At 46.6% G+C, this 26,575-nt stretch overlaps 1 protein-coding gene across 2 annotated transcripts in view; it reads left to right on the top strand.

Annotated features, from left to right (window-relative positions):
• Window positions 1-26,575, top strand: part of BRIP1 (BRCA1 interacting helicase 1) — a 91,284-nt gene that overhangs the window by 18,358 nt on the left and 46,351 nt on the right. For both annotated transcript variants that reach the window (XM_044430162.1, XM_044430163.1), the window contains exons 7-14: window positions 6,794-7,081; window positions 8,957-9,178; window positions 9,884-10,083; window positions 13,684-13,816; window positions 14,690-14,844; window positions 14,950-15,115; window positions 15,497-15,637; window positions 16,907-17,068. In XM_044430162.1, coding sequence (XP_044286097.1) covers window positions 6,794-7,081; window positions 8,957-9,178; window positions 9,884-10,083; window positions 13,684-13,816; window positions 14,690-14,844; window positions 14,950-15,115; window positions 15,497-15,637; window positions 16,907-17,068 — 1,467 coding nt within the window. The remainder of the gene's footprint in view (window positions 1-6,793; window positions 7,082-8,956; window positions 9,179-9,883; window positions 10,084-13,683; window positions 13,817-14,689; window positions 14,845-14,949; window positions 15,116-15,496; window positions 15,638-16,906; window positions 17,069-26,575) is intronic.

Raw genomic sequence — 26,575 nt, 5'->3', positions numbered from 1 at the left:
CCAAGTATGTCCGACATTTGTGGTCCCTTAGCTGAATCCTTCAGCAGTTGTTCATTCTTACCAATCTCTGGCACCAGCGATGAGAATCATGTTTTATGGAAACAGTGTCTCATAAAGAATGATAAAGAGAATTCTAGCCCAGCTATTTTAAAATAAGCATCTGTGTACTCTATAGTCTCCACTGTATGCTAGCCAAATTGCAAATAAATAATAGTTTAGCAGCTGCACTTTCCATTCTTGAATTGTCCAAAGGAATTTTTCAGACTGATTTTTCTACATCTTAGCCCTTATCTTTGGAAAATGCAGTGGAAATACTGAAAGCCTCTGCTAAAAACGTGTAATCAGAACCGATCATGTTTTAACTTTAATTTATTCAAACATTGGCGTGTTCCAGGGTGTACCATCAGTTCCATCAGTTAACAAAATCAATATTTCACAGAGCGATTAGAGAAGAGTAAGTGATTCCAAACAGCATAGGTCTGTTATTTAGAAATCATGAAGTAAGCCAGACTATTCTGATGCAAACCAGATAACTAGGTTTGGCCCTTTTCTGACTTGTAAGCAAGTGGTGTTCCCCTTTGCTAGCAGAAGACCAGCAAACAGAAGGCTGACTTCTTTGGGGCCCCACCTTTGTGGGAGAAAGCCATAGTGGTCCTGAACCCATGATCTGCATGCAGAAGGTCTCAGGTTCTATCCCTGGCATCACCACCTGGAAGGGTCAGGTACCGAGTGATGTCAAAGCTGTCCTGGAGAGCCTCTAAGTCAAGAGGGAATAAACTGGGATAATGGGGGACTGGTAGAAAGGAGGCCCCTTCTCCCTCCAGTCATTCTTTGTGGGTTTCTTTGGCTACTGGGCCCATTATCTGTCCTGTACCTGGGCTTCAGGCATCTGGGGAGGAGAAGCAGGGCTTACCGTCAGCCAGCGGAGAGAATAACAGGAAGGCCAGCCTGCCCTGTAGGTGCTTCCAAGCACTGGTACGTCAGTGAGTCACAGGGCATAGGTCAGATGTCTCTCAAGCTTCTGAGCACGGCCAAACATGGCTCAAATATTTGATTTGCAAGGCAGGAACCCAGATTGCGAATAAATATTATACCAAATGAAATAATTCCCGACGTGAAGCCCTTTCTTTATAGTACAGAATGGCACGTCTTCTGGGCTGCCAGTGAATCTGGCCTCTTGCTTAGCCATTTTGTTGTCCTTGGATGGAGAAACTCCATAATGTACAGAGCGTTGGGAGTCCTGAAACTGCTCTGCCTGTTGACCCCCATCTACTAACATATTTCTTTTATTGCGACAATAAAGTGGACGCATAAGCCTAGTACTTTGTAGGTTTCTGCTTTTATGACTCAGACCAAAAGTAGAACCACATTCTGCATTGAATTTGCTCGGTGGCTTCATAAAATCGTGCTGGTGAGCCTATTTTGGGAAGGCTGACTTTAAGGCATGGCTTGCTTTAGCCTTGAAATAATGTATTGGTTTCTTTTTTTTTAGTAATGTGACAACTGTGTTGTAGTAAGCACAGCTTACTTAATATGCAGATCTTCGGATTTTCAAAATGCAAAAGTGAAAATAATTTAAACTAAATTAAAAATTATAATGTAGAAATAAAGAAATGCAAATTTCAAAATCAGATTTCTTTCCAGTATTACACCTGCTCCAAATTCTAGTCTAAGCTTATCGCTGCATAGTCTACAAAGCTTTTTCTTGGTGCGATTGCCACTTTTAAAATTTGGCATAGTCATTCACCTCGATGATGGAACGAAACCTATCCAGATGCTTGGTGCAACGAAATATAATTGTTTGCATCTAGCAAAATTGGTTCGACACTGGGTGCTTTCAGTGTCTGTCTCGGTTTATTTAACCATGTTAAACCCCTTTTATTTGGTACTTTGAAGAAATCTTGTTTTGTACTTGTGCATTATGGATTTCTGCTAGCCATATGAATATTATTGCTGGCATAAAGGCAAGGTGCCCATGTAAAAAAAATAATCCAGTTGCGCTGCCGCTCCTGACAGGTGCGACTAGATAAATGAGGTCCTGCTGATGCTGCCGAACTATGCGCTTTCAGAGGAAGCCAGGAGGTGTTCGACTCTCTAATGTGGAGAAAGTGTACAGAGAACAGTTTTACAATAATATTAAAAATATTTGACTTGGCGGGGAGGAAGAGCATCTTCATGGTGCGTGTTTCATGGCCACTAAGTTTGAACGGTTTTAGACAGCCCCACAGAGGATGAGTCTCACCGGCTGCTGGTCGTGATGGACGCGCATGGCCCCACAGGTCAGGAAAAGCCGGCGATTGCTAAGCAAGCCTCTTGCTTCTGTGCATCTCGGAGCCTTCTCAACAGCCACCAAAGGAACGGAACGGACTCGTTGGCCTCACTGGGCTTTCTCACATTAAATTATCCTACAAAGTCATTTCAGGACCAAGAATGGAGATGGCAAACAAAAGAACAGCAGCAACAATGACTCTTTGTGTCAGGCTAGGTCACTTTTATTAGTTCGCTGATTGGAGGGAGGGGGGACTGCTGCTGTACTTTTCTGGCTACCTCTTCTACGAGCACATACCATGCAGGCAGGATATCCAGTGACTGCAAAAACAGGCTGGTTATTTTGCCTGCACCCCCGCCCCCCCCGCAAAAAGGACCAACTGACCATAAGCAGCTTGCGATGTTTTTTGGAAGCCGCTTCCAAAATCAGAATGGTCAGTAAAAATGATAAATGGGTGGCAAGACTATTCTTCAGTTACTTTTTAAACATAGTCTCTTTTACATTTTAACATACTCGAGAATAAGATCATCTCCAGAGAGTTGTCTTTTTAAAACTGATTTCTGCAAGAAGCGGGGAGGGGAGAAATTCCTCTTTAGTAATGCAAATAAAACAAAGGCTTCAGTTGCTAAAATTATAATTGTAAATTTTCCACATATAAATATATATATATATATATATATATATATATATATATAAACTCTCCTCTCTGTTAGGCACCTTAAAGGTTTTATTTTTTGGCTGGTGGCGTCTGCGGCTTTGAGAAATGTTATGACTACTGCAGCGCAGCTCTATACTATTTTACTGGTGACTATAAAATCAGACCCAAGTTTACTACTTTCCTGATGTTGGTTTTTTAAAGTAAAAGGTAACATTTTAAAGCTGCAGTGGAGGGTGAAGTGCTTATTAAAGGCAATATTATACCAATTTCAAACCTTTTAAGACAAACTTTTAAGGCCACCTGTAAAATAAATGTTATTTTTTCAACTCCTTGCTTTTTGCTGCCTTTATTTTATACCTCTAGATATACTCCTAAATATAAATCTTAATACAAAGTATATTTTAATTCCTTCCCCCCACCCACCCTTTAAAAGGCATTTGTGTCTGTACTGAAAGTCAGTTCACTTCTCCGATTGTCTCGACTGGATTGTAGCATCAGTGCGTGCGTGAAACCGCCTGAGTTGTTGGATGCTCGGATTCCCAGACGGGCAGCCGTGTCTGTCACAGCAAAGAAGATCCAAAGGGCGCTGCAGCATCTCCAAGACGCAAGGCATCTCGGCGGCAGCCTCCTCGCGACATATGTTGCGACATCGCGCGGCCCGGGAGCAGTGACGCGGGTGCTGGAACACCAGGCCTTACTCCGTGCTCAGGCGCTCGTCCCAAGGCCGCTTGCCCTCGACTCAGGCTGCCGTGATGCTGAGCCAGGCTCTGGGTCTGTCGCTCACCTGAAGCCCGTGGTGCCCCTCCTGGGTTCTCCCCGGCCCGCAGAAGTCGGGGCCCTCTCCCTGCCCCACAGGTGCCGTGCCACTGGTCTATGGCCCACCGCTGTGGGGGGGGGGGGCATGCTGGAAGGCACCCGGTCAGGGGTTCCACCAAACCCTCTACATGTCATAGAAGTGTTCTAATAGAAATAGAACATTTGCATAGAAATGTTCTAATGAATAAATAAATAAATGTCCCACTCAGCCACCGCTTCCCTCCCCATTCTGGCCGCTGTTGCCTCCTGTATCGTGTGAGCGTGTTTTTGCACCCCCCGTCCTTCCCAAGAGCAAACTGGAGCACGGAGAGGAGTATCACGCACTCCCAATTTGAATGCCTCCCCCCCCCCGCGCAAATGTACCACCGAGGCTGCCATGGCGGCGCATGTAACGTACACCGCCCGTCAGCTGTTTCCTCCTCTGCCGCTGACAAGGGACCCATTCATAATGCGTCCTTTTATCCTTTTGGTGAATAAGTAATTATTCAATATAGAGAAGGCAGGATATTTGGAACTGGCCATTTAATGTGGCAGCACACCGTAATGAAACCTGCTGTTACTGGCAACCTGAGCTAGGAATGTAACAATTCTAGCACAGCCGGTAAGTTTATCTGCTTTGACGGCCTGTTTATTTGGCACGTCAGCGGCCTTTTATCCCACTGAGTGACAGCTCCTGAAGGGTTGCATTTACTCCCATTCTATCGTGTATTGTAATATTTAATGGTGGACAAGCTTGAGTGGGAGCAGGGGAAATTTGAGCCTGCTTTTCCACGGAGTGAAGGCCAAGAGACAGTTGATCCCCTGGCATTGTGGCATAACGCACACAGTGACTCCGCATTTGCTCATGGAGGATAATCTTACCGATTACAATTAAGGGGAAGGCGAAAAAAGAGATTGTGAAGCTGGCGACAGCACGGTGTTTGGGCCCCATTGTCAGTTGTGCAGCAAATAAGATCCTGCCCTTGTTTTAAAAATGATGTTGGTAATGCGGGTTGTTGTGAGGATGAGGAGAGGCGGACCATCTGAGCTGTCTTGCGCAAGAAGAGAGAGGTGGGATATAAACAGAGTGTAATTTATGGTGATAGCATTTTGCGAAATCCAGCTGCTTCTCAGGTGCCATTAGAAGTAGATAGCCGTGCTTCTCCATCCTCTTCTCCAGTCCAGGGAGTTGTTCTTACAGTGTTTCATTGTGATCATGTTCCATTTGAAGGACCCTTCCTCCTCCTCATTAAAGTGTGCAATTCTGGAGAGTTACTTAGTGACAGAGTAATTAGAGGCGGAGCTATCCTGTTACCAACCTCATCATGGTTATCCAGCATGATTTGTGTCCTAATTAAATAAAAGTGGGTACTGCAACAAAACTTTGCAGCATATTATCAGACACGATCAGGACTGGTTCTGTTCAGGGTTAAAGCCAGTTCTGGCCATGCCCACCATTGCGTTTGCACTCCGGTCACGTGGCTTTCTGGAAAATTTCCATATGCAAGTCCGCCTGCTTTGCATAGGTGATTGGCATCAGAAGGTTTTTTGGATGCAGAATGTTCATAGTGTGGTTTAATTTAGTTTGATTCACTCACATTTAGTAAAGAGCACGCTAAATTTATCCCTCGTTAATTTTTCACCTGAATACATGACCGGTGTGTATGACCTGAAATATTTGAGGTAGTTGGTGTTTACTAGTCAACTCTGGATACAAGAGAATGGATTTTATTTCCACAGTAAAGTTTACTTTAACAGACGTTAAATATTTGTAAAATACATGTAAAAACTTAGAAGCATCAGCACACGCTACCTTTACATTGTTTATTTTTTTTTTTTAAAGAATGAGCTTGTTTATATTTTGAAAAACCGAAGGCCCTTCCTTTGTTGCACAGTCCGTAATTTCGACAACTGAATTTCAGCAATGTGATCTCGCTGGCAGCAACTCATACTCACTCCCATTAAAGTCATTGTAGCATTTTTACTCTAAATCGATCTGCAAAGAAAACAGCAAACCTGCAGTGAAAATGTGCTCGACCTTCTACTTTTATTTTTGTATATAATTCATAAAACTACTTAATCAGGCCCACAATAGAAAATTAAAATACTCGAGAGCTCTGCTTAAATTTAAGCAGTTCTGTTAATATTGTCTGCGTGTGTGATTAATACACTGAACTGCTTTCTATTTCTGAGGGCAAGTTTGTCTATATTTTCTCACCAATGCTTCTACGCCTCTTCTTACCCGAACAAACTTGGAAGTAGTTTGGTAAGAAGGGAGACGTGGGCGCTCTCACAGGTAAGCAGGCACAGGATGACTGGCTTGGAGGGGTTCGGGCTCTCGCCGCAACCGGATCCTGACCCCAGCCTTACTTCATCCCCAGGCCAGTGTGAACAGTTCTCTGACTTTTTGTGTTAACTGCTCAGATGAAAGTCCTTCTGTTTGTTTATTTGCAGATGTACACCCCATATTGCAGCAAGGACTCCCAAAATTTGCGGCCTTTGTTACACTCCTCTTCCTTAGATTAATTTTATTAATGCAAAAAAATGTGGCAGTTTAAGGCAGTCTTACGTGAGCACTCCAGTCGGGAAACGCACCCGCTAGCTTGCGACTCAGTTCTAAGCCGCACGCAATGAACTCTTTGTTGCATTCTGGCCAGCACAGCATTTTCGTTGTTTTTGCGTCTGTGTTGCCGAGGCTTCCATTTGTGTGCGCCCTTTCATTTGGAAAATGCTTACAAAAATACAGTTTGATTCTCAACATGAAGCAAAAGTGCCTTACAATGCACCAGTTATCATAAAGAACTTTTTCACGTGTAGGTTTGTGTCTGAAACTGTCATGTAGTCAATGTTTACTAGTCAACTCTGGATAAAAGAGAATGAATTTTTTTTCCACAGTAATGTTGGTACTCTAAAAGGAAGTAATTACAGTAATAGGAAGCTATTCGTAGCCATCTTAATGCTTTATTTCGGAGAATAATTGCTGATTGCCGTGTCTGATTATTCTGTTTAATAGAATGCTTAATTGAGATTTTAATTTATATTTAATAAGTTTTCCCTTCCTTTAATTACAGGCTTCCAGCCCCTGTACCCAGTGTACCTGTTCTACTGAGGAAAAGGCCAAAGATGTTTCTGATGCAAAGAAGAGAGAAAACGGAGGAAGGCCATTTATCCCCAAAATATTTTTTGGAACTCGAACACACAAGCAAATAGCTCAGATCACCAGAGAGATGCGGAGAACAGCGTATTCGGGCGTCCGGATGACCATTCTGTCTAGCAGGGAATACACTTGTGTCCATCCAAAAGTATCTAGCTGCAGCAACAAGAATGAGAAATGCGTGGAGCTTCTGGAAGCAAAAGATGTAAGCTCTTTCTTTTAAAAAAGGGAAAGAAACGTGGCTTTATTTTCGTCCTATTAGTATGCTATAGGGCGTGCGGTTTAAAACATGAGAAATACCCAAGTTTGATGATATTTTACTGCCATATCCAGGACTATTTTTTTTTAACCTGGTAACATCTCTCCCTTAATAAAAACCACAGCCCTCCCACCCTGTAGTATTAAGAATAGCATTCAAATTATTTACAGCCCGGTTAAGCCGAGGTATTTGCAAGTAAGGGGGCCTGTTTTCCTGGGGAAATGCGCAATCATCATTCAGAGGTTTTCTGCAGCTACTCGCAGGAAGGCCCTGTCCACTGCCTGGGGTTATTCATATATTTATTTATGTGGGGCTTTGTTTCCCCACAGAGAAGCTCTCAGCCCCGAAGGGTCTAACGGTGGCGGCAGCTGCTGCTGCTGCTGCTCCAGACCACTGCTCATATCCAGTGCGAAACAGCGTTCCCCAAGCAGGTGCTCTCCAGCTGTGCCAGACCAGAATTCCCGTCCTTCAAAGCACGGTTTACATTTAATGCCTCAGATTAAACAGTGCTTGCATCACCTGTAAGTGTGAGACTGTATTTTATTCTGTTGTATTTACACCACACAGTGCTGCTTTTAACTTTCCTCTCACAACAATACCGCTTGACAAACTCGAGGTTGGCTGGTGAACTTCATGGCTGAATGGGGATTCAAACCCTGGGTTGTGTTTTTTTTTGGCCGTGGACCAACGTTCTGTCCACTCTGCCACGTGGAGACAGGCGCCAAAGCCGACCGGCAGCGTTTATAAGCCTTTAATGCTCTCTGCAAAATGAGTGGCCTTTGCCTTGGTGAACCTTCTCTTTCTTTTCTTCTTGTTTTCACGTGACTTTGGTACTTGACAAGTCTACGCAAGGTGTTAAGTCTTTGTGCCCTCCCTTGTCCCCGAGGCCTCGAGGGAGAGGTATAATGGTAATGAAGGCCAATTAGCAGTCTCACTCGAGGTGCCCTTGTTCTACACCAAGACCATATTGCTAAAGTCGATAAACTGACAGTTTGCGAACTAAGAGGCTCGAAGTGCGATAACACTTCAGCTGCCAGCCTCCCTTAGGGTTGTGTTACAGGATGAGTGTTTCTTGTTATCATCCTTCATTCGTGTAAGAAGCCTTAGAGAGTTTCCAAAGGCTACAGTTTCAGGAACTTGCTCAGCTTTTTCTGCCTCTGTATAACTTTAAATACTTGGCTGTTACTTTAACATTTGCTGTTATGAAAAGTACCAGATTGTTTTAATATTTTTTAGCAAATACAGTTTTAATCTGGCAGAACAGATGAGAGATGGGGACAGCTTGCTAAATTATGCTGTGGGAATTCCTTAATGAGAATTGTCTTTCTCCAGAATTCATTCCGGTCCTCAAGTTGAGATGTTAATTTATAAAATTATAGGTTCTCAGGTTTGTGCTAGAGTGGGAGATTGGAAGCATCTAATTGTCAACAAATCACAATTCTCTCTTACATCCAAACTTGCCCATAGCTGTAGGTAGGAAACAAGCCGGCCCCTAAAAACATCATTTGAAATCTTGGCTGGTTCTTAATAGCTAGAATTGCAACACACACAGCTCCCCAATTTTGGGTATAACAAAACTGTGGCTCATCCAAAGACATGTGGAAGAGCGGCAAGTGTTTCTGATCTTCCAGCAGCAAGTGAATATGGAAGCGCGGGGAAGCTGGAAACCACGATTCCCTGTTGCAGCTGAATTGTGCCAAGAGGATACAGGTTCAGGCTGTCCAGAAATGTACCTCTGTGAAGCGGTAGATAGGGAGAGGTGCAGCGTGAGCCACAGTGGTGTGTATTTGAATCTTGCTTTTCCTCCTCATTTACTTCTAGGGCAAAAGTTGTTCCTTCTACCACGGCGTGCAGAAGCTTAGTGAATACCACTCTGTACTGTGCGTGCAAAAGAAGTCCCAGGCGTGGGACATAGAAGATTTAGTAGGCCTGGGGAAGAGGCTGCGTGCGTGCCCCTATTTTGCAGCTCGGGAATTGATGGCCGAGGCCGAGATCGTCTTTTGTCCCTACAACTATCTTTTGGATTCACAAATACGGGAGAGTGTAAGTACATTTGTAAGCGGGCACTTTTCCACGCAAATTATTCAATTTGTGACCTTTTTGTGCTACCTTTTTTCAAGGTATGTGCATGTGTTCCTTCTCCTTGCAACCCTGTGTGGGTAGCCTAAGCTGAGAGACAGGAACGGTCTTGAAGGCTTCGTGGCTGAGTGGGGAGGGGAACCTCGTCCAGGTTTGGGATAAGCTTGCTCTTGCAAATAAAGCAAGACAAAAAAATGGGAATTTCGTTACCTAGCCAGGAAAGTTCTGTATCATCACAAAGAGAAGGAATTCCCTGTGTGCCCTCCCACTCCTTGAGATCGGAGCCAGAGGCCCCCCTCCGGGAGCCGTGCTTGGAGGAGATCAAGAGGAGGGCCTTCTCTGCGGTGGCACCTCAATTGTGGAACACCCTCCCCAGAGAGGTCCACCTGGCACCAACGCTTCTTCCAGCGTCAGGCAAACCCCTTTTTATTCTCCCAATATTTTAATTGCTCACTCGTTTTAGTTAGTGGGTTTCTATTTAAACATTGGATACTGGGCAACTGTTATTCTTATTTCTATTTTTAGGATTAATTTGTTGTAACCCGCTCCGAGACTTCTACAGATGGGACAGCATAGAACAGTTTTAAATAAATAATGCGGTTACCCAAATGATTTGATTTCCCCTTTTTGCTAATGCAGTTAACAATCATGCTTGTTGATTTTTGACAGATGGAGATTAATTTGAAAAATCAGGTGGTCGTTTTAGACGAAGCTCACAATATCGAGGATAGCGCCCGGGAATCGTCCAGTTACACTGTGACAGAAGCTCAGCTCAGCTCGGCCCGGGAAGAGCTGGACACGATGGTGAACAACAACATCAGGAGGGAAAACCACGGGCCTTTGCGTGCCGTGTGCTGCAGCTTGATTAAGTAAGAATGAGCTAGTTCCTGAACATGACACGAGCGTAAAACTAACGATGGCCATGGGCCCATAAGTAGCATCCGCACACTTTGTTTGTTTGAGACATTTATATCCCATCCTCTCGCCAAGCGCTCAGGACGGCTTACAAAACATAAAAGTACAATATAAAACCTCAGTTATTAAAACAATATAGAACACACCACAGACTTAAGCAAAAGGAGGAATAAATAGAAAGTGCGACTGTGAAAGGAAAAAAATCCTAAAACATCTAAAACCACTGGTTATTAAAATAACAGTGGAATAAAAAGGTCTTTACCTGGTGCTAGAAAGAGTGTAACTTAGAAGTCCTGATAAAATCCCTAAGTGATTTGCTTCTTGCTGTCGCCATAGGAAGAGGATGCTTAAGGATTTAGGAACACGGGAATGATGCAAGAGACCCAGTTAGCTCGTTTAGCTCAGGATAGCCAGACCTACCTATGCAGGAAACCGCCTTAGTCCAAATGGCCTCGATCCGGAAAAGGCACGTCAGTACCGTCTGCATGGTGAATTCACGGCTGGCACAAATGTGTTTGGATTGGTGTGGCTCCAGCAAGACGATTCAGCAGCAGCTCCTGTCTTGAGGACTGCTTTTTACTGAACCGACGTGGAAGGAAATTCTTGTGAATCGCTTTAAAAAATCCAGTTCTAATCAACGAGCAAGCAGTGGGGCAAAAGACGCCCGGCAATCTGAGACACGTAGGCAGGAGAGATTTAGCAAAACCCACGCGTCCCAGTGGCACCAGGGCAGGCTTCAGGCAGAGCTTCCCACCAGTTTCAGCCAATGATGTCAGGGATCGAACATGGTACCTCTGGCCTGCAGAGCAGGTGCTTTCTTCCTGGGCTACAGCGCCTCCTCTCCTCTCTTTTATAGATGAATTAGTTGTGGAAAAGGGAAAAATACCCAACCATGGCTTCAAAACGGAGGCACACGAGCAGCCACACTGGTGCTGAATACTTCCACTTCAAAATGCAGGTGGAGGATTGAAGAGTTGTCCCCATTCTTTTAAGACAAGCACCTTTTCGTGCCTGGCCAGTTGGCCCCCAAGGAGAAACCGAGTCCATGGCTCTTTTTGCCAACTTGCTCATTTTCAGTTTGTGTTTTAATAAGAGGAGGTCATTAACAAATTGAATGTCCCCTCCCCACCACCCCAAGTTGTACACAAGTTAGACAGTCCTCCAGAAGAATAGACCGGGCAAGTCTGCTGGTTGTGTAACTTAGTTCTGAATCCATGCATGTAGAATTTTAGTCTTTGGGGAAATGCTACCTAGTCTTAGCCATGCTGGTTTTCTGAATGAATGAATGCAGAGTGAAAACAGGAAGTTAATGGTACATAAGTAGAGGCTGTTAGCATGGAATAACCGAAGCCACTGTGTAATAATTCAGTAATAAAATAGAAGATATTCACTCAGAAAACAAAGCACCTTTAGACCATGGGTCAAAGAGTGATTGCATGCCGTTTCTTCTCAGGTAAGTTTAGAGATAGAGTCAGAGTCAGCAAACCGTTGGAAAGGAAGGTGTATCTGCATTAGTGATTATTATTCTGGAAATGCTGATGCTGCAAATTGTTAATTCATGATAATGTGTTCTGAATCGTATTTTTTCATTTTGCAAGCTGCCCAGACAACAACATGCTATTGGGCAGCTGTCTATAAATACATTGCATAAATAAATAAAAAGTAATCAATCAATCTTACCCTCAAAGAAGATCCAGTTAATTATTAGAAGCAATCTAGTGTTCAGATGCTGCATGGAAAGAGGCTCTTTGCTCCTCCACACAAACAAACAGTTTAATTTTGATCTTGAGGAAAATGTCCGCTTGTAGTTCAGGTCTTTAAAATTCTGTGGTTCTTACAGGATGAGAACATGCTTTTTATTTCCTAGTTTTATTGCAGGTCTAATAACTGAAATCGAATAAGCATTTCCAAGTAGACAAGCTGAAGCCTTTAGTGGAAAAAAAAACGCAAAACTATTTACAATCAAAAGAGAAATGACTCAGAAATGGGTTAGGAGTTTGCAGCTTTGGTTTTGAACGTACTAACGGCCATCTCTGTTCTCTGAGCACCGATCCTTAGGTGTTCAGAATGGAACCACACATGCATAAAAAGCCATGGGGGGGGGGGGAATCCCCATTGTTTTCCGAAGTGGGGAAACAAACTTTTTAAGACCTGAAAATGCTCACTGGAAACAGAATGCCAAGTGAGTGTTAGCGGGGACAGAAAACCAGAAGAGCGGGAAGAAATGGAACAAAATGTTTGCAGTCTGAATAGAAGCACAAGTAGAAATGGCAGCAACTTGTTTGCAGTTCCCCTGGTTAATTCAGCCTTTCTAGGGGTTGCTTTTTGCAAGGAGCTTCCTAGCATACGCAGCAGGACCCCGATAGAGGATTCTGGGGTATGTGCTTGGGTGGCAACCTAATTTCTGCAGGTCCATCTGGGCACTTCTAAGGTAGCTGATGCAGATTATCTTAGAAGCGAAGCGTGCAAAACTCCACTCGTTTTTTGATATTTTTTCCTCATTCTTCATGGCTCCTCATGCCCTATCCATGCCACAAAACTTCAAGGGTTCTTTGGCTGCTGAAAAAGAGAGTTTTTAAAATTGGTTTCTCTTTTTTTCCTGTTGTTGCAAATTCTCCCTTTCAGTTGCTAAGTAAATCTTTTGCAGCTGATGAAAAGACTGTAGCTGATGACTTTATTTCCTCCAGCCTATTAACCTTATGGGGCAAACTCAGGTTGATCATCCTGTCAAGTCTGCGAACCGTACAGAGAGCGGCAGGCAGAAAGCAAGGGATGGACTCCTGTGACTCAACAACCCATCATGGGGACCCTGCCACGGTGATTAGTTCTGCGATTCAGAGTCGGGCCACCTCCCGCAGCGTGGCTTACGCCACACAGTGGGGAGGGCAGAGCTCCCGACAAGTCACCATCTGTTCCATGAGTTGTTCAACCCAGGATAGGCTGTTGGGTCCCCCTGGTTAAGTCAGTTTCATTGCGGGTTGTAAGGATCGGTTGGCAAGCTGTTGAGGAAGAGTAGCAATCCCCCCTATTCATTGCCAGGGATAGTAGCCAGCAGGTGAGCAAATTTCCCAGGTGAGACCGCACACAGAACCACTGTGAGCCGTCCGGAGACTTCTGTGGCGGGACGGTGGACAATGCAAATGTTTTAAACAAATAAATGCCTGGCTGTCAATTGACAAGCGCCAGTAAAGTGGGGAGAAGTGGCAAAGGAAAGTGCAAGGAAAGGGTGCCGGGGCTGGATCCCCCACTTAGCAATGGGATCCCCGGGTCGCCAGGTGTTCAAGTAAGACTCCTCAGTGCCTTCCACTGAGGCACTGCTCCCCAAATTTCCAGCGCCTCCAGAAGGAGGAGTTGTATAACCTGGGTGCTACTGCAGAGAAGACCCTTGTTCATCAGCGTTCCCCCCCCCCCAACTGCACAACAAGTGCATTTGATAACCATTATTTTTTTATGGGGAATGAAATCCCATCCCTTAAAGAATTAAAGCTCTGATGTCAAAAAGCGTGTCAGCCAAGGGTTTGTTTTTGGCTTCTTACGGTGTTTTCCGTTCGCAGCTGGATAAAGGAAGCCTGCGGTCAGTTGGTGGAGAGAGGATACGAGACCTCCAGTAAAGTTTGGAGCGGAAGCCAGATGGTGGCATTCTTACACAACATGGGAATAACAAGTGCGACATTTCCCGTGTTACAGGTAGGAAATCTTAAGGATCCTTTAAAAATCCACGCGGAGGTCCCCACTCTGGAACTGTAGTGTGGAACATGAAACAGTCATGCTTCTTGGAATGCGTGTATGTACATGCTCCCGCACACGGTGGTAACGCATTGCTCCCTGTCCAAATTTTACTCCATGGCTACTAATCCAGCCCCATAGAATGCAGTCCTTTGCATTCGAAAGCATTACCATGAATACTTTAGTGTGTTCAGTCAGGGGCAATAACCTTTACAGAGAAACAATCTCAGATTTTATCGGAAGGAGACCTTCTGTCGACTGAACCCCAGACCCCTATTTAGAATGAACATGATTTAGGGCAGATGTGGGGGATACGTGCCTTCCAGAGGTCATTGCAGTTTAACCATGGTCAGTGGTCTGGGATTATGGGAATTGCAGTCCAACAAGATGCCGCGGAGCCCAATCCAGGCAAGAGTCTCACGTGCAGGTAGTCCCTTTTCTGCGCTGGCTGTTTTTGCAGCTATTACATGGGCAACTAAAGATTTCTTAGTTCCGTGACAAACCATAGTTAGTCATTTTGTTGAATCAAGGAAAATACAATTTATACTTTATGCTGTACTATGGCAGTCTTACGGAATGTACTTACTTGTTACTCCATTCCCCTGAGTACTGTTAAAAGGTTTATCATCCCAAAATCTTACTGCATTTCCGTATCTTTGCTGAGCATCAGTTGGACAACTCATTCAATTCTGGGTTCCTTCCAGCATCAGTTCATACCGATTCCGTTGCAAAATATTTACGGGGACTACCAAAGCGCCCCCCCCCCACCCCCCCCCCCACAATTGTGCAGGATATTTTAACATGCTTAATTCACATGCTTTTGGTCTTTCATAGAATCATTTTGCCGCTGTTCTTGAAAAAGAAGAGAAAATGACCATGTTCCATGGGGGAGAAGAACTAATTTCCTTTCCCATTATAAGCCCCTCGACTCAGATCATCCTAAAGGGACTATTCATGGTCCTGGGGTACCTTTTTAAAGAGAACCACAGGTCAGTGAAGCTGCACCGGTGAGACTTCTTCCGGGCTCACTTGTGCGCGTATGTGGCAGGGCTGTCACAGGCTCTCGATTTGCAATCCTTTTCGTTTTGCTTCAGGTTTGCCGATGACTACCGAGTCGCCTTGCAGCAAACCTTTATCTGGACAAATGAAACCCCACTTCATTTTCCGGATAGGAATGGCTTCTTTGGACGGCCGAAAGGACGATCCCAGCATAAAATAGCAGTGCATACTCTCAACTTCTGGTGCTTGAATCCAGCTGTGGTAAGCCAATTATGGATAAAATTATAATATCTCATTGTATTAGAGGCAAACATCGTAAAAGGACACATGGAAGCAATTTGGCAGTTTGTCTGGATGTCGCAGGACGGCCAGGGCTTAGCTGCTCCATTTTGTTCCCTCTTGCTCCGCAGTCAGTTGTCATTTTGTGGCTACTTTGCTATTTTACTTTTGGACTGTTCCCCAACTATTTTTTGTGCATTTAAAATCATTAAAGAAAATAAGCGAGAGTTCGGGTTTTCCCAAGTCTACCCAACTCAGAGTGGGTAACATCAGTACTGCAGAATTAAAATGACTATTGCTGCATGCGACAGTCACAAATAGACAAACAGTTTTGTCAGTGTTCGCAATACTTTTTCCCTCTAGGCATTCTCCGACTTGAGTGACAGTGTCAGAACGATCATTTTAACATCTGGAACACTTTCTCCGATGGACTCCTTTTCTTCTGAGCTCGGTGTGAAGTTTTCCATTCAGCTTGAAGCAAGCCATGTTATTAGAGACTCCCAGGTACTCATTGCATTCAGGACTGGATATACCCTGTGTGATTCATTCCACTTTTATCCCAATCAATAGCTGAAGCTCTCTGGGCAGTTCACAACAATTTAAAAAGGTCAAATGCAGCATGAAATACAGTATGGAGCAATTTAAATATGCAGAACTGCAGTATAAACTAGAAATTAAAACCTAGAATGAGGCTTAGCAGCAGTTTAGACCTTTACATGTCAGATTTAAAAGAGACAAACTAAAGTTCCTGGGAAAAAAGGAAATTCTGCAACTGATGCTAAAAAGAGTGCAACGTAGCGACTAGGCAAATCTCTCAGGGAATTTGCTTCCAGACCTGGGGTGCCACCACAGAGAAGGCCCTGTTATTTGTAGCCAGCACCTTCAGAAGGGAAGGGCTCCCACACATGGTCCCCTGCAGATGATCCTGATCCCTAACCCCACACTTTTAGGGCTTTGACTGTTAGTACCAGCACTTTCCGTTGGGCCTGGATTTGGACTGGCAGCCAGTGCAGATGGTAAAATGCAGTTTTAGTACGATCACACCGGCCAGCCCCATTTAGGTATCTTGCTGCCCTATTTTGGGCCAGCGGAAGTTTCCAGACCATTTTCAAAGGCATCCCTGTGTACAGTGCCAAATGCCACCTGAACGCAGCATTATTCCCTTTCCTCAAACCTTTTTTTTTTAGTCCCGTGCAAAAAGGGAACATCCTTGTTAAAAATCACGAGAATTGCAAATCCCCGTGCATTTACGGAATCCACAAGTTGATAATCTCCTGTGAATCACTGAGTGAGCCAGTGGTTTGACCCGGTAGTGAACACAACGCATTGTGAATGGCCGCTCTGCCCCCTTCCCTGGACCGGTGCACCAGCGAGCCAGGAGCCCACTCGCCCACAAGGAATGGTAAAGCGATTCCATTCCTGCAGTGGATGGTGCAGTTGCCGTGCGTCACAGGTGCCTTGATTTATCATACCTTATCTTGGAAGCTAAGCAGGGTCAGGCCTGGTTGGAATCTGGACGGGGGACTTCAATGTTGTGAACCACCCAGAGAGCTTTGGCTATGGGTGGTATAGAAATATAATTAATAATAATAATAATAATTTATTTCGCTGCCAGCTTTTAAAATACTCTCCCTGTTCTTGGCCATATTCACTTGCGCTTCATCTCTTTAAGTCCTTGCCCACAAAGTCCCTTGCTCTCTCTCTGCGGCTGTTTCCGTACGGCGTAATTTTATTGCCCATGCGCACGTCACCACGAGAACGTTTCTTCGACAGGTGTGGGTCGGCACGGTTGGAGCTGGACCCAAAGGCAGGCCGCTGTGCGCCACATTCCAGCACGCGGAAACGTTTGACTTCCAGGATGAATTGGGGGAGCTGCTGCTTTCCGTTTGTCAGATGATCGGCCGGGGGATTTTGTGCTTTCTGCCGTCCTACAAGGTAAACGTTTATCCACAGAGAATAGCTCTTTCTACAAGCTGTTTAGATTTTAGATTGGTTCTAAAATCTAGAACCTTCTGCACATTGCATTTCCTTTGGTTTGCTTGTCATATTTGTCAGAATAAAATTTCAGGGGCATGAAAACAGCCCCATGCTGATCATCAGCAAGAGCCTCCTTGACTCTAAACCCAATAGCCCCAACGCAGGTGATGGGATTGGTCTAGAGTCCGGTTGGCTGTTACTGTTCCCATGCCCCCACATTCTGTTCTTTGGGTGTGGGGAGAAGGGGGTTCCAACAGCATTAAAACCACTCAGCCCTAAATGCTTAAAAATCGCGTAGTTTGCAACGCTAAAGAAAATGAGTTGGGGGTTACCGTTCAAACAGACAGGTGCTTGACACTGGCAGAGCTTGAATCTGAGAAGCAAATTACATAAAGCCAAGGGTAAGAATCAGGCCTATGGTCAAAGCTACCTTACACTGCACTGCACCATCGGGCCATCTAGTCCAGTGTTACCTGCTCTGCCTGGCAGCTCCTCCAAGTCCTCAGGAGGCGCAGGGCCTTCCAAGGATTCCTTCCCAAAGCCTTTTCTAGACGCCCCAGGTGGGAGCGGAGACTGGCTGCAGCTAAACACGCGCCCCCCCCCCCCACTGAGCGAGCTCACCCTCCTTTCCATAGCTCATCCTCTGTGGCTTGGTTAAAAAGGGCCAACTCGGGTTTCTGCGAGTTTGGAAGTGAACCGAGTTGGAGAATCGTCTTGAGCTGTGTAGTTTGGAGAAGCCTAGACGTGCCGTGCAGCTTTCGCCAGCACGTGTATCAGAACACAGCAGGTAGGTCTGCGGCTGTTTGCTAGAATCATGATTTGGTAGCCAGTCCTTCGTAGCAGGGATGTGCCGGGTGTCCGCACAGCTTTATCGTTTGAAGGTGGACTCTTTTGGAGCATGAATGGCCACAGGGATCCTGGCTGGCTTCATCTCTGGGGCACCTATTTGTGCAGCTGGGGAGTGTGACGCGTCTGTTCCTTCTGGTCACGTCCGTCTACCCCACCCGTGGGGGCGGTGAGGTTACAGCAGGCTGACCCGGCCAAAGTCGGGGGTGGGGGGGTTGTGGAAGCTGGTAGCTGCAGTTCAGAGGATCGCCTCGTGTCACACAACTCTATTTCTGGCCCATGGCAAGGATTCTGCCACTTGTGTTGCTAAATATTTTGGGGGAGCCAGTAGGTTATCTACCTTTCTTTACTTTATGATAAACCCTTTTCAAACCTTGTAAGTTTAGGTGGTGTGTTCTTCTCTGTCCTTTCCCAGTTAACCCGGATTATCCCTAGACCAGAGAAGACGGTCAAGAGCTACCAGCCAAATTTGGGACTTGCTAGTTTAAACTAATATTATATCAAGACCTAAGCACTGTATGCAGTGATAGCGCTGTGGAAATAATTAATTTGCTGGTCATTTTGTTTGGCTTCTGATCTGTGGCTATCGGTGTTAGCTGCAGCCTTTTTCTGCGCCTCCCCAAAAGCATAAAAGCCATTTGCTTTCTTGGATGGAAGGATTTAAATGGACATAAATCCAGAAGCACGTTGTTTGCTTTACTGGCATGTTTCTCTCCCGCTGTGACGCTTCCACAGTGTCATTCCACATTTTCATTTTGAATGGCTCTTGTGTTGCTTTCTCTGATCATTTGAAGCCACGCATTGCTGTGGTTCCACAGTTCAGAAATCTGGCATTGCTGTTCTGAGGGTTGTAAATCCCTTTCGGTTCCCTTTTGGCGTCTTCATCAAATCTGTGTTCACAGCAAAACACGCACGGATCAGTCTGCTCTGAGCAGCCAGAGCACAGCCCTCTGACCGAATTTCAGTTCATCACATCAGGTTATGTTAGCGACAGAAATGAAAGAAGCAGGCTGCAAGGGCACAGAAATTTTTCTGCTCCGAGTAGCGTCGTGTCTCCATCCAGCTTCTGGGTCTGGTGCGGTGGAAGCTTCCCATTAATTGCAGGCATTTGGTGGGGTCAGAGAAGCAGTAAAACATCCTTGCGGAAGTGCCGGGAATTGGGAGAAGAAAGCCCTACTTGGCTTCCGATGTTATCCTGTGCGATCCTTCCCTGTGTGGAGAGGCTGCTCATCCTTGGTTACCTGCCCTCCTGGGAGAGCGGTGGAGTCAAGGAGGCCTTGCAGTTCCCGAAAGTGCCCATTAGGTGACTGCATTGGGCCGTGGAACTGAAAACTGCTCGTCGAAGAGGAGCTACGTTGAAGTAGCCGCTTTTCCTGTGAAACTTGCCAGCTCTTGTACCACAAGGATGAAGCGCCTCTGTGCTTAATCTGGGTTTAGGTGATACCTCTGAATGCAGACCTGGGATCTCTCTCCTTTCCTTTGCATTCGTGCCCGTCACGTTCGACGCACAAGCCCGCCTTGGAACAATCAGCAACGATAGTTAAATAGCGATGCTTGATAGCCGTGTCATTTCTGCATTGAGACCAGTTGCTTTAAATCTGTAGGACTGAGTCTTAAACGCCTTCCTGTTGCTGTGAAAGCGGCGCTGTTGCATTATTCCCAGGGCCTGCAGTGGCCGGCATGGCACTCTAAATGCGGAGCCCCTGCCCTGTCCCCCTCGTGGCCACACGGCGACAGAATGAGCCGCACTGGCTTCTCTCTGAGGTCAGCAGCCCGCTCTGGAGAGGGCCCAAGGGGCACCCTGAGGCCAGTGACTTGCGCCATACTCAGATGCCCTGGTCTTCAGCACTTTCCCTCGATGGACAACGCCAGTGCCTTGTGGTATCCCTCAGTCCCTCTTTCAGGCACCGTTACTCCAGGTTCCCTTAACCCGGGGTGGAAAGCCCTTTTGATTGGGGGGCTCATTTCCTTGGTGATAAGGCATCAGTACATGTATCACATATATGCTGGCGATTGAGGGAGCCAGAACCAAAAGCGAGCACTTGTTCCCGTATCTCTTCCCAAGCTGTGCCTCCATCTTCTCTCCTGCCCTGCGCAGCTGGCATCTTGTGGAGGTCAGACTGCTCTTCCGGGCACCTGGACTGATCGCTTGCAGGCGACCGCAGGAGAACAGCCCTGCCTTCAGCCATCACGAGCATTTCATCCTTTAGGAGGTTCATCCTGTACGTAGTTCTCAGATCCTAATATTCCTCCTTCCCATTTTTAGTTTTAGTATTAAATGTATGGAAGCTTATAGAACGCTTTCCCAATAAGGCAGTGCTCCTTATACAATTCCCATCATTTCCTGAAGGCATGGCCATTGCTTCATGCTGGTGGGCACTCTCGTCTAACAAGCAGCCTAGAACCGGAGGTGTATTTATCCTCCGTCCTTACTTCTTCACATCCAGGTGTTTATGCAGCGGTGGGTCTTAATTTTTACTCTTCTTTCTTATAATTATATCCCACCCTTTTTCCTTCCAAGGATCTTAAGGCAGCTCACCTCATTCTCCTCCTGCTCTCAGTCTTATCCCCACAACAGCCCTGTGAGGCGGGTTGGGCTGAGAGTCTGTGTCCAGCCCCGAGTCGCCCAGTTGGCTCCATGGCTGAGTGGGCACTAGTGGCGTGACCCTCTGACCTCCCGCGACTTGCGTGCACTTCCGCATTTCTCTGTAACACTTCATCAGTCACAGGTGAACGGCCCTTTTTCCTTTGTCCCGCTCCACCTTTGGGGGACCTTAAGAGCTGCTAATTTCCAGACAGACACTTGTCCTTGTGTCATGGTGCAAATGCATTTTTCCTGCATGTCTTGCTTCTATGTGGAAGGCTTGGACAAAGTCTTCATCCCCGCCCCCGCCCCCGCCATTTCCCCAAGTCCTTCCAGGCCAGCTCCTCCGCTTGCTTTCGAGGTCAATTTGAGCAGGTACAGGACAAAGTGGGGAAGAGGAACAGTTGAAGGGGGCCATCATCGACATGAGAGAGCCCCTGTGGGCACGCGAGTAATTGCCTGGCCCCACCCTCCGCGAGCGAAGGAGCACTCAAGCACTCCTTCCGCTTGCTCCGGCACGGGCCCACGGGTGCATCAGCAGCTCCTTGTGGACCCTGGCATCACCGGCTGCGGAGAGGTCTAAAGCAACGCGCCTGCACATGGGGGATTTGCTCCCAAACCCCGACAGCGAGTGCCCCAAACTCTCTCACTCAAAGCCCAAAGACGAGAAGAAAGAGAATAACTGGATTTCCGAGCAGAGCAGCAGAGGGTCTGTGGTTCCATGTGCTCATCTGCTTTCTCTTAAAAGGGCATGTGTTATATAGCTCGCTCGCTCGCTCGCTCGCTCGCTCTCTCTCTCTCTCTCGCTCGCTCGCTCGCTCGCTCTCTCACACACACACACACACACACACAGAGGGAGACTTTGATAATCTGAGATAATGCGATAACAGATCGATGCAAGATCTTGTGATTATGTTGACGCCCCTTGCAGGGAACCCAGAATGGCTCACCAAGCGGGTGCTCTGGCCTCAGGGCCCTGCTCGGGCACGGAAGGGACTAGTGTTGCAGAGCGTGGGCTCCCGCACTTGGCTGGCAGCGAGCCGTCTCCTGTCCAAGCACCGTAGGAGCCCTGAGTCCTCTGCCTGTCCCAGTGTCTCCCTCCAGGTCAAGCTCTCGTGTCTGGTTTTGGTGGGGTAGAGAACATGCGCCCCCAGAACAGGGCTGCCCTGCCCTGCCATGGTTTGACATGCTGCTTTCCCTTATAGTATTATGGACACAAGATCTATATCTGTATTTGTGGAAGCATATTCTGGTGTGTTTAAACTTGTGCTTCCTTTGGAGCGCATGAGTCAAAGGCTGTGTGGCGGAGCCCCTGGAGATGCCCTGGCCGCTGCTCCCCAAGAGATGTGTGGGCTTACGTGGCGGATTTCTGGAGGAAGAAAAAGACACCAAGCACAAGGTGTTTTCCCTGGGTGGGGTGTGGACTGGCCGAGAACAGAGGCTCAGCAAGGGCCAACGGTGGCTAAGAACGTATGTTCGGAAGTCTCCCCGTTTTCCCTACAGTCGGGTTCAGACAGATGCGGAGCTCCCAGGTTTTACGCACTGCTAATTTCTGTAATGACTTTCCCCTTCGGACCCTGTTGTTCTCTCTCCCCATCCCTTCATACTGATCGCTGCTTTCGCTTTCACCTGGAGCTCTGCCGCCAAGCATTCCCGAGGCCCGTTGGCCTCTGTTCTCGAGCACCACACGGTCCCTTTTTTCGAGGGCTGCTGCAATAAATCGTGCGTGTAACAGCGCCTTCTCTTTTTATATGTATTGTGTTCCTGTCTCACCACCCAACCAAAAGGGTGGCCAGAAATGACTGCTTCATCTGTTTAAATTACATGATAACACTCCCACCCCATACAGAGCAGCTCTTTAACACTTTACTTCAAAAACTCCAAAATAGCCTTTTCGGCCCGTGAATAAATATGAAAGTGACCTTCTATCATTTCAGAATTTGTGGTTGAGAGACGGATCCTGAGGAGTGAATGCATTACAGTCCGGGGACAGGACTGATGTTAATAATAAACAGTCCTAGCAAAATCAGTAGCTACTCTGGCAAGCACACCCTATAAAGGGAAATATCAGAAAGTGAAAAGATCACTCAGAAATCTAAGGTGCTTTTAAACAAGATTAAGATAAGGGTCATTAGGGGTGCTTGTCGCCGACCTGTCTGCATTTAAATGCATCCTGCCTTTTGGTGTCTGTATCTTGCAATGATTCATTCAATATGTGTCATATCAAAGTCAAAGGAGAAAAATGCTAATGCTTATAAATTTCAGGCATGATCCATCATGGTAGTATCTGGAATTCCCTCGGTGGCCGGCTGCAGCCCGGTGCGATCTTCCGATATTATTCATCAGATGTGATTCATTTTTGTCGTGTGGGATCTCAGCCACCTCTGATTCATGTGGAAATGTTGGCTTGGGCTGGGTCCAACGTGGCCAGATCCAGCATTTCTGCACATGCGTGCGTGCGCCCTGGCTCATTTTTCCTTCTGATGGCAACTCTTCCTGCCACATCGAAAGCGGCACCAAGCCACCGCCCTGATTTTCTAGAGGGCGCTTGGGAGAGTGAAGAGCCCCAGAAAAGCTCTGATGAGAGCAGATACACAAAAACCTCAAGTCTGGGTATGAAACACTGAATAGTTCGTCAAAACAGCCGATGCTTTAAATAATGGATGGCAGTGTCAGGGAGAATCATTAGTGGAAAGCTGGGGCAGCCTGCTTTTGTGTTCTAGAAGCAAACCTCAGAGACACAGTTGCCCTTTTGAACTGCTCCCAGTCGTCGTCGTCCTCCTCCTCCTCCTCCTCCTCCTCATCATCATCATCATCAGTGTTTCGTCTGCTGTTTTCCCCCAGTAAAAAGCAACATCAGAAAATACTACATAGTAAAACACCAACAGCCTTTCAGTAACAGTTACAGGCTATAACAAGATTTAAACAGGCATACCAATAAACAAAATATCTTGCGATAGATAGAGACTTAATAGATACTTAAGATGAACCAATCTGCTAATTATTCATAGAAAGACAGACTTTAAATTATAAAGTAATATAAAAAAAAAGCAGTACTCTCATTCCAAGCTAAATATTGGCACAGCCACAAACCCTAAATAAGATGTCACCTTGCCACTCTAGCCGCTTTTGCATTTGTCGTTGTCATCTTTATCAGCAGTGGCCTTTGCAGCTGATCTGTTGAGTCCCCATCTTCCCAAGCCGGACAAGAGTCTTTATTTATTTATACGTTGTGCCAATACTAAAAGTCTCTGGATGGCTTACAAAAAAAGCCACCCAGCAGCCCTATACAGCAAGCAACGCACTGCATCCGATAAACGATGATAAAAACAAGGATAAAACCAATTCACTATTAAAATAGCAGGAACATCAAAAGGTCTTCGTCTGATGTCGAAAATAATCAAGTGGTGGCGCCAGACGAAGCCCCCTGGGGTGCCAGCACTGAAAAGGCCCTTCTCCCAGTGAGACGGCCTCTTACTCCCGCTGCTTCCCGGGCCTTGGCAGGCACGATGGAAGGCCCCCAACCATGGACAGAGTGTGCTTAGTAGGAGTAGCTAGGTATACGTTACAGCCGCCCCTTCCCACTCGTCTTGGCCTTCTTCCTGTAAACAGATCAGGCACAGCTGAGCCTCCGTTCAGTGGTGGAAGTATATCTGGTGGGTCGCAAGTCTGGTGAGTGAAAAGGAGCAAGGTGCTCCTTGGTGCTCCGCCTCCAAGACCCCTGGCCTTTGGGCATTCTTACGTGCGGGTGCAGCCTCCATCTCCCCAGCTTCAGGGAAGACTCACCTGCAGAATCAGGTGAGGGCCTTTAAGCGTCTCCCGAAGGGACAGCCCTTTCTGTGCGCCTGGTTCTGATGGCCTGAATAAACTCCCTCCTACCAGCCCCATAGGAAGCTCCCTGCCTTGGTCTTGCTATTGGCTTTCCCTCAAGGCACTCACAGGGGGTGGGCAACCTTTTCAATCCTGACATCTCCCTTCTCGGCCTGTATCCTTGCCCATGCCTGGGTGGTCAACCAGGCATGTGACTCGGCTGGCTCCACATGTGCAAAGTGCAGAATGCGTTCTGCAGAGGTGGGTTTCCCCCTCCCATGAATCTGCACTGGGCTGGGGAGCCGAATTGATCCCGTTTCATTGTGGTATATACACACTCTCTCTCTCTCTCTCTCTCTCTCTCTCTCTCTCTCTCGTATGTACTCAGCCTGTACAACTTCAGAAAAAACAACAACCGTGCCGTATGCGTCAAAATGGAAGACAGTTAAACATAGGCATGAGGCAACATCATTTCCCACTTGGTGGTTCCGTATTTTTCTTGTTTGATCTTTCAGACTTTCACGTGCAGGTGAAAGCGCTCTGTGTGTCTTGTCGTTGAAACTCGGGTACTTCTACTGAAGTAATGTGTGAATTCGCCTCCTCTTAGGAGTCACGCTGGTGTAGTAGTTACAGCGTCACTTGCTCCCTTGGCTAAGTTTGCCGTCATTTTTGGTTCCTTTAACGTGGCAGGTTAAAGGCCTCCTTTTAGCTCTCAAGCTGTTTTCGTTGCTTTGAGAATCGTTGTTTTTCCCCATGGCGGTGGAATCCGGAACTTTGCATTTTAGCAATGGGGCACTGTTTGGAAATGATGAAAAAGAAAACGTCCCGTAGGATTGTGAGTGGGTCAGGGAGGAGGTAGGCGATCGTGAATGATGGAGAACATTTGGTTCGGGCAAATGAATAGCCCATTTAAAATCAAGGCACAGCATAAAGACAAGTGGGAGGGGGAGAAGAAGCAGCGTACTTTAATTTCAGTCCAAGTAAAAAGCCTTGCCGAATTGGAGAGGTCCAGTACTCTTAATCTGTCGTTTATTTATTTAAAACATTTTTATGCCGCCCCCATCGCAACGAAGCCTCGGGGCGGCTCACCACAGAAACAAAATACATAAATAATAACAATATAACAATAAAAAAAATATTTAAAACCCCCGGTGCATCTCGGCTAAAAATTTAACATCCTATACATACAAATAATTTAACAATTAAAATAAGTTTTAAATAAACGGTCTTAGCCTAGCGCTGAAAAACAAATAATGACGGCGCCAGGCGGACCTCTCTGGGGAGCGCATTCCATAGATGGGGCGCCACTGCAGAGAAGGCCCTCCTCCAGTTACTCACCCTCCTAATATCATTCACAGAGGCTTCCCGGAGAAGAGCATCTGTTGCTGATCTCAAGGGGCGGGAGGGCATATATGGACGCAAGCATTCCTTTAGATATCCAGGTCCCAAGCCGTTTAGGGCTTTATAGGTCATAACCAACATCTTGAATTGGGCCCAGACTTCAATCAGGAGCCAATGGAGCTGACGGAGAACTGGGGTTATATGAGAACAATGCCCAGTCCCCGTCAGCAACCTGGCAGCTCTATTCTGCACCAACTGAAGTATCCGGACCGTCTTCAAGGGCAGCCCCACGTAGAGCGCGTTACAGAAATCTAATCGGGAAGTCACCAATGCGTGTGTCACTGTCGCCAGGCAGTCGTTCTCCAGGTAGGGACGCAGGTGATGGATCAGCCGAAGCTGAAGGAAAGCTCGCCACCGCTGTTACTTGAGCTTCCAAAGACAGCTCTGGGTCGAGGAGCACTCCCAAGCTGCAGACCCTGTCCTTAAGAGGGAGTGCAGCCCCATTCAGGACAAGGTCAGAGTCCCCCATCCCAAAGCCCGACCCACCTACCAACAGGACCTCCGTCTTGTCTGGATTGAGCTTCAGTTTATTGGCCCTCATCCAGCCCATTACCTCGGCCAGGCACCGGTTCAGCACAGCCACTGCCTCACCTGGATCAGTTGAAAAAGAGAGGTAGAGCTGGGTATCATCAGCATACTGATGATTCTGCAGCCCACACCTCCTGATGACCTCTCCCAGCGGTTTCATGTAGATGTTAAACAGCAAAGGGGACAAAATGGACCCCTGCGGAATTCCATGGCATAGCTGCCGTGGTGCAGAGCCATAGTCCCCCAGCACCACCTTCTGAAATCGGCCGTTGAGATAGGAGCGGAACCACTGCAAA

Source organism: Varanus komodoensis, unplaced genomic scaffold, assembly GCF_004798865.1.
Source record: "Varanus komodoensis strain SLA01 unplaced genomic scaffold, ASM479886v1 scaffold20_1, whole genome shotgun sequence".
Lineage (NCBI taxonomy): Eukaryota > Metazoa > Chordata > Lepidosauria > Squamata > Varanidae > Varanus > Varanus komodoensis.
This window is presented reverse-complemented; position numbering and strand designations above follow the sequence as displayed.